Source organism: Cynara cardunculus (genome assembly GCF_001531365.2).
Source record: "Cynara cardunculus var. scolymus isolate 2C chromosome LG 11, CcrdV1, whole genome shotgun sequence".
NCBI classification, from domain to species: Eukaryota; Viridiplantae; Streptophyta; class Magnoliopsida; order Asterales; family Asteraceae; genus Cynara; species Cynara cardunculus.
Genome location: NC_037538.1, coordinates 14,052,392 through 14,060,955, shown reverse-complemented (window position 1 = coordinate 14,060,955; position 8,564 = coordinate 14,052,392). Strand labels below are relative to the sequence as shown.

The following is an 8,564-nucleotide window of genomic DNA, read 5'->3' as shown; positions in this document are numbered from 1 at the left end:
CAAATGGATAGAGGCTAGAGGGAAAAGGGGGAGTTGGGCAAATGTGATGAACCAGATTTACTGAACAACTAAAATAAAAGGAATAGGGCAGAACAGTAGGAAATTGTTTATAAATAACCAGTTAAACACGCCCCTGTTTATACTATAATGCATGACAGCAAATTNCAAAACAAATAAAAAATGTAGTTAAACTGTAAAAACCGAGTAAATCAAATTAGAAGTAATTTAATAATATAATGAGAATAAGAAATAAAATAATATTAATACAATAATATTATTGTAATAAAAAATAAAAAGTAAAAGGAAGTAAGGGGCTGTTTGGATTAAGGAATTGAAAGGAATTGAAATGTCTAATCCTTTGACCAAATTTCAAATAGAGTGTTTGGTTCATGGAATAAGACTATAGAATCCTTTCAATTCCAGTTGATTTCTTCACACACATATTTTACAATTTCATAGCAATATGTTAGGATTACAGATTCCTTTCCTCAAGATTCCTTCCCTAATCCAATTCCATGCAATCAAACGCAATCACAAGGCATGGTCAAATTCCATTAGATTCTATTTTATTCTCTCAAAGTCAAATTCATTTAATGAATTTCAATTTCATCGAATTTCATTCTACGAATCAAACGTCCCATAAAAATAAAAACTTGATTACAATCAAGATAAGTGTCTTTAATAAAGTCTATGTGAAATTATTGTACCTTGTTTATATTTTCAAATAGCTTTGATTTAAGTCTAAAAACAACTATAATATATATATATATATATATATATATATATATAGAGAGAGAGGAATAAACCGTACAAACCTCATTCAACTAATCATAAATTTTTATTTTGTTCATTTTTTTTGTAATTATGAGAGATTGATTAATCATTTTTATTGTGGAGGGTGTTAATTGTGGATATTATCATCTTTATTATTTTAATTTTAAAGAAATATATGAAACCGTTTCATTAAAATTTCATAAAGTATTATATGAAATAATTTCAAAACCCTATATATGAAACAACTTTATCAAAAAAAATATTGTATGAAACAATTTCACAAGATTAAACAATTTAATAAAAAAATTTCATAAAATTAAACAATGAAATTGACGAATAAGGATGGTTTGCACGGTATTTTCATTTATTTTATTTTTTTACTTTTTTGTCTTGAGGAATGCTATATGTCAGTAGGGGTAAATTTTTGTTGCAAAGTATGTCATCATTCCCAATATTATATGCACCAACTCAAAATCCTTAAGAAACGATACTAACTTTATAACAACTAATGACATTACGGTGATCATTTGCCTTATAAATGGATCATGCGTTCACTCGCCAAATTTGAATGAGAGAGATCAACATAAGAACCCCTGCAAAAACACAAACATGATTGCATAAAACCGTCATTTGCATTCTTGTCTTAGGTGAAATAAAAAAAAACTAAACTGAAAAGTAATTGTAAAACAGGGTTAGCTTCAAATTAAGAACTATGCCGAAATAGAAAATGGAGAAATCAATCCTCTCTATTGCAATTTTAACACATCCAATTAAATCTAATGAACAGGAATAATATTGAGGATGCGATTGAGAGTAATGCGTCCAAACCATACGCAGAAAGAAAAAACCAGACAGTTGTTATTTAAGACCACAATAAATTCTAAATCAGGATTTAGACAGGACACCCTAATGCAAACTAAGCACCCACTTCAGCAGATTAGCAACAAACTAAACTGAAAGAGAGAACCAAGGCACTAAAAATCAATAACTTATATTAATTAAAATTTATGTAAAATAATTTAAAATAATAATAAGACAAAAGATAATAGTAATAATAATAATAATAAGACAAAAAAACACCAAATCCTGATGTGCCAATAGCAATGGATAGATGTGTCATTAGCCTCCCCTTCTATTATGTGCACTTATTCTAGGACAAATGAAGTACAACCTTTGAAGGTTTTATTATTTTTTAAAATGCAAATTTCATAAAATTACGTACTTTGTTCTAATTCGTATTTTGGATAACGTACTTTTTCTTTTAAGAAGTCAAAGATTTTAACCTCATTAAATGTCATATTTGACAAACTAGTTGATAAATTAGCACTGATACATCAATCAGGTAGCTGATAAGCTACATTTGACTTATACAAATAGAAGAAAAATCGTGTGAGAATAAAAGTTAAGGTGATAAACATAAGAAATGACATGGTAGCTTGATCACTATTAATCTAACCTCCACCCCATTAACTGCGTTTATCACGGGAACTGATCCAATTAAAATTGCTCCATGGGTAAAGATTCGTTCTTAGCTTTCTCACTATAACTTTTATTCTTATCGGAACCCAACCCTATATAAATAATATATAATTAAACATATGGGGTTGCGTAAATATGGGCCTCGATGATTAAACAGGCAAGCTACGTGACGTTGGGTTGTACGATTGGGCCCCTCTATAATGGGCCAGGGCTTTGTGGGTTGATAGCTTGAACCTTGAGAGACTACTAGACTAGTATGTGTTTGTACTTTGTACTTTGTAGAGACATTGACCGTTGACCCGTTTTATTTTTGAACCCATTATATTTTCATTGTTGATTATTTATCAATTTACTGGTTCTGTATCCGTGCAATGCGGCGGGAGKCGTGAATTTTAACAATTTTGAAGTTTCATTGGTTTTATTAGAGAAGATTTAACGATGATATAAGTTACATTTGGTTCCAATTACAGTCTATCGATGAAAAAAATTGTATGACAGTTTAAAATTCAATATATTTAAAATCCAACATATTTAAACAACTCCACAAATGTGTTCGATTTACACCAAAGTTTAAAATCCAACATATTTAAACAACTCCACAAATGTGTTCGATTTACACCAAGAGCAAAGAATCAAGAGATCGACAGCGAGACCAAGAGTTCTAGAGCAATTGAATGAGAAATGTATGAAATAACTTTTAATAACTCATGGTTAATATCAGTTTGAATCTCACCTTCGAAAATGGGGAGAAAACATAGAGGTATGAGATGATGAAGACATTAGTGAAAGATGTCAAAAGTATATTGGGAACATGAAAATAAATAATATTGCACTATATGTTATTTTAATTGTAAATTAAAAGAATTTAAGACTGAATGCATAAAGTAGTAGTATTTAATGCATTATGAGTTATTTTTAAGACTTTTAAGATTTTGTGCATAAATGTATAGTACTTTTTGCATTAAAAATTGTTTTTTAGACTTCTGATAAATCTGATTTATAAGATAGTACATAGATTTTAATATTAAATAACTTTTTGAAATTGCAATTTAGGTCCTGAGCTTTAAAAAGAATACGATTTCTACACCGATTTTTATTATTATTTAAATTTATAGAAAATACAAGAAAAAACTCCCAAAAGTATAAAAACTACGATTTTAATTATTTAAGTTTTTGGAATTCGTCAATACGTCCCCAAAGCTCCCAATATGTAATTTTGGTCACAATATTAATTATTTCTTATTTAAAAATTACAAAAAAATCAGTGTTACTCATAAATTAATATCAGTTACTCTTTTAACAGTCGTTCAATGATTGTCACAAAAAAAATTATTGAATTTAAGAGTTGACTACAAAGCTGTACTTTTTTTTGGTGTTAATTGTATTTTGGCGCTGTCATGTATATGGAAGACAAATAAAACTGTTTTAAAAGAGTCATAAATATATATATTAATAGAACGTTTTAATTTTTGTAATCTTATTATGTTGTTTAACTTCATCAATAGAACTTGTTATTTTGTAAGGTTGTCAAAACTCTGGCTAACAACTTACTGTAACAACTTCAGATAGAATACATGGTTTTTGGTCCTACAGACTTTACTCTATTAGAACGTCCATGGTTCTTGATTCTATGGCAATGAACTGTTGTTATAATATTCATACATGTAACAATTCGTCGTTATATCTGGTGGACATAGGGTGTCGAGTCACCAGAGGACATTAGTCCACAATGAGTATCCGATGGTCGTAAGACGTTGAAATCTCGCATTTTACAAACGATAAGAAATTACAATTCATGGTTCATGATACATACTTTATTGTTCCATTTACGAATTTCTTGTTTTCTAAAGCTGTAAGTGAAAATGGATCCTTGAGATGCTATTAAATAACCCCCCCGAAGAAGGATATAGATGAAGCCTAATTGAATCGTTTCTAATTACACTTGGAGGAACCTTCACTACAAAACAAAGAGGCAGGTAATCCGTCGGAAAAAGCCATCACCGACAGATCTCATTGTCGAAGAAAGTGTGGCAGGTGACTGTGATTACTGGCGGATTTTCAATCACCGATGGAAAAATCTGTCGATGAAAAATCTTTGTTTCGTAGCGCTTATACTATACCTGTGTTATATGGGTTCTAAATTCAAAAACCTAAAAATTAATCTTCGGATTTGCCATATGAATTAGCTTTTCATCTTGACATAAAACGACTTATAAAACCTATCAATGTGGAATATAATATTATATGGTATTTTAACATTTCATTAATTACTTTATTTGAAGATCATAGTATTTTACCATGCCAGTTATTATCATTCAGTTATTATCAAAGTGAATAAAAGTTTATGGTGTTCCTATGCATAGGTGTGACATAACCATGCCAACCTTATTACGATCAGCACCTCTTAGTTTCACTACAAAACAAAGAGATTTCACCAAACAGATATTTCTACCGGTAATTTTCAGTGGATTTGTGATGGATCACGATTGACAATCACCTTCCGTCGGTAATCACTTAGCATGGATCAAACATGCTGAAAAACACTTGGATTTAAGGCACACAGATTTTGTTTCCAAGCGAAATATCGTAACCATTTTTTGTTTGTGGATCGTACACCATCTTTCTAAAGGCGGAACCGAGTAAATCAATGGGAATCGGCATGCTTATTAAGTATACAAATTGTGTTGTTGGTCATCATAATCATTGGATCCAAGTTGCCGTACATGCATCGTTTGTTTGATAAAGGTTACATCTTTATCGTTTGGGAAAGTGTGCATGCTGAATCTAACGATTAGTATGAGGTGCTAGAGGACAAAACAATTGAATTCTAGCTGACTCAGTTTTCATATCTTCCATAGTCACAAATACTGTACGTTGCCACAACTACGAATTGAAGCAAGTGTCCACCCAAGATCTCCAACACTTTTCAACCAAGGCTATCTGATTAAATTTCTAAGGCCACGAAGAGAAATAAGATATGACTGTATACGCCTTGAAGTAAATAAACGAACACTTTTTCGTCGTCTATCCCTTTTTAACATCTTGTGGTTTGAATGCCTGCGGGTAATGAACATAGGGAGGAACAACTGTAGAAATTTCAAATACTTGAAGCATAAATGATAATATGTATTTTTTTGAGATCTCCAATTTAGAAGCAAAAAAGGAGAAATTGTAATTAAATTCTAGCAACAAAATGAACTGTAAAAAAACTATGCAAGTAAGCGCTTAAAAACGGGATAAGATGGTGATAACAAAGTTTGTATCTTCCTATCCTAGCTAGCCAAATATTAACCATTCCAAGGTAATTGATTTTGGTTCTGGTTCAGATTATGCTGCTGCTGCTGCTGCTGCTGCTGCTGCTGATGATGATGATAGGGTGAAGTGTTTAGAGGATCTAGACCAGCCATATTGAGAAGATGATGATGATGATCAGCAGTAGGAGGTGGAAAACCTGTAAGACCCAAGAAATCTCTCGTCAACTCATCATTCCCACCACCACCTCCACCTCTACCTCCACCTCCACCTCCTTTGGTTGGATTCAGAGATGCTTCTGATGCTTGGCGGAAAAATGCTTCTTGAAAGCCAGTATTGTGAATACCCTTTGTGGAATTCAGCATGCCGTTAAAGGCCTCTTGCAAAGCAGTTGACCCTACACTAGTACAAGCCAAGGAATTAGTATGAAGCATCTGAGAATGAGCATGCATCGTGGTTGCACCAATTTGGTCCAAGCAACCGGCCATGCTGACATTAGCAAACCCACCCTTTAATCCCAACATCGCATGATGATCATCATCACTACAAGACAAATTTTCAAGACCAGAATCATGATGATGAGCTGTTAATAGTGTAGATGCACACATGTGATCATTTTGGTGGGGTCCATTTGGAATAGACTGGTGCTGTTGCTGTTGCTGCTGTGACATGACAATGGCAGTATTGGTACTAGCTGCAGGTTTGCTCATTGTCACACCCATCTGAGCTGCCTTTTGGAGCAATGCAGTTGCAGACATGTGAGGAGGAGAAGAAGGAGAAGGAAGATGAAGATTATTATTATTATTATTATTATTAGGGCTAGGATTTTCTTGATGATGATGAACAAACCATGATGGCAACTGATGATTTTGTAAAGTATTAGTGATGATGTTGGAATTGAGTACTTGAGGGCGTTGGAAGAGATGTGGTTCTGATTTGAGTGGATAATTGATTGGTAAATGAAGGGGAAGGTGGTTTGGTGAGAGTAGGGATGATGATGAAGATCTTGCATTTTCTCCTGCCAAAGCACCACAGAAAGCTCTGTGGGTGATGAAGCTGTCCCTCCTGTGGTGATAGAGATGGAACCAAAAAGAAACAAACAATTTAGCACTCTAAACAAAAAGAACACAAACCCATTAACTATATGCACTTTTATGGAAGCTTATTAATAAACAGTTCACTATAACACTGTTCTCTCTTTCTCTCTCTCTCTCTCTCATACACTCACTCATAAACACAAACTTATCTACATTCACAAGACAGATTAGTTCATATATAATAGGATCATTGAATTCATGGGGGCAAATCAAGTCTCATTTAATTTATTAAAATTGTCAAGAACTGAAGTAGAATAATTATATAAAGGGTATTTAAAACTCCATGTATTAATTAATTCGCTTGTCATCTTCTGTTCCACTCGTGAAGTGGTTAAATATGTAATTTATTTGATAAAGATATTAACTTTATATATATTTAAGGAGTTTGTAATCAATTCTACCGTATCTAATTACAAAATTTTACGTACCTAGAGAAAAGAGTGCCACAGTCGCATCGATGTTCACGAGTGCCACAAATCTTGGAATGAGCTTTCCAGTCGGATTGAACCGCATATCGCTTTGAACACTTTTCGCATTTCCACTTCTTCTCCCCATGTTTCCGTGAGAAATGCTTTTTGATACCCGTGAGATCTCCAAGTGCCCTTGAAGGTTCATGGTGCACACAGCTAGGTTCTGGACATACATACACCTTCTTCCTAACCACCTCCTGTTTGGATCTTTGCTTCAGCTTCCACGGCAAATTGTGCCCTCTTCTGTGCAACTGAAGATTCTGATCTCTTTGAAACCCTTTGTTGCAAATCTCACATAGAAACCTGTTTGTTGCCATGAGTGATTTTGGAGACATGGCTACCACCTCAGCTTCTGGGTCTTCAATATAAAGATATGTTGTTTAATTAATTAACACTTTGGATCCCAAAAGTCAGAAGCCCAGATGAAGAAATTAATGAATTTAAAGTGTAGGTTTTGATTTAATCACCTGGATTGCCGGGAAGATTTCTCTTCTTCTTGTTGGTTTGGGTTTGATTGTTGGAATTAATTGGCACAGAAGCAAAGGACTGCTGCATCTGTTGTGGTGGAGGGTACATAGTACCAACTTCATTCTTGTTACTTGATGAAGATAGGCTTGCTTCATTTGATGCTGATGTTAAATTTGACATACTGTCATCCAAAAACATGCCCTTCATATCTCTCTCTCTCTCTATTATTAAATGAACTGGACTAAATTATTTCTTTTTCTCTTTTTCTTTAACTTGAGATATCAGAAAGATTGACTGGTGAGACCTTCAGATCATCAAACTGTAATCTTGTTTAAAAACCCATCTTCAGTTCTACAGATCTGAATAACAAGAAAACCCTAAAAAGGAAGCTAAACATCAGAAGTGCTTCTTGTTAGGTTTTGATGAATCTACGATAAGTTCAGAATGAGATATACACATATATATATATACAACTAAAATTCAAACGTGAAAATTAAGGTTCAGACCTGTGGCAGGCAGTAAACTAAACTTCTTCTTGTACATCCAAGATAGTCGTTTACAAGTATAGCCAACTCTTTGAAGACGATCCAACACAAGAATCCAGACGCTGGAGTACAAAATTTTGCCAAAACAGAAACAAGAATCCAATAATCCGTACAGTTTAAGAAAACAAGTTCATCAAGACTGTCTGTGTGTGTGTGTGTGTGTGAGAGAGAGATGTGTGATCAGAAAGGTATCCCTAAATTTGGATCTCTTTGAAGCAAGCAGGCAGCTCCAACCCCATCAAAATGAAACCAAAAAACCAAAAAGCAAACGAGTCTGAAGTTGCATGTTTTTGTCCTACCCTTTGTTTGCTTCTCATTCAGAAATAAAATCGTATGCATTATTGGTTTTGCTTTTAGGGAGGAGACGTATATTTACTACTTTCTCCCTCTTTTGCAAGATTTGCAATCATCTAAATTCTTGCAAAAATGACTTTTCTTTTTGCATTATGAGTGATGTGTATGGTTTGACTCTCCACACC

General features: G+C 33.4%; 1 protein-coding gene across 3 annotated transcripts; it reads right to left on the bottom strand.

The window, feature by feature from the left end:
* Positions 1–5,456: 5,456 nt before the first annotated feature.
* On the bottom strand, positions 5,457–8,405 carry LOC112522159 (protein indeterminate-domain 7-like). Of its 3 annotated transcripts, XM_025131243.1 has the most exons (5): positions 8,047–8,404; positions 7,540–7,917; positions 7,031–7,430; positions 6,014–6,570; positions 5,457–5,902 (listed from the first exon to the last, which is right to left on the bottom strand). In XM_025131243.1, the coding sequence occupies exons 2-5, from the start codon at positions 7,745–7,747 to the stop codon at positions 5,541–5,543; spliced, it is 1,527 nt and encodes a 508-aa protein (XP_024987011.1). In that variant the 5' UTR covers positions 7,748–7,917; positions 8,047–8,404; the 3' UTR covers positions 5,457–5,540. The 3 variants fall into 3 exon arrangements, with proteins under 3 accessions (XP_024987011.1, XP_024987009.1, XP_024987010.1); XM_025131241.1 differs by having other exon boundaries at positions 5,457–6,570; positions 8,047–8,405; XM_025131242.1 differs by having other exon boundaries at positions 5,457–6,570; positions 7,540–7,721; positions 8,047–8,405.
* Between the last annotated feature and the right edge of the window lie 159 nt (positions 8,406–8,564).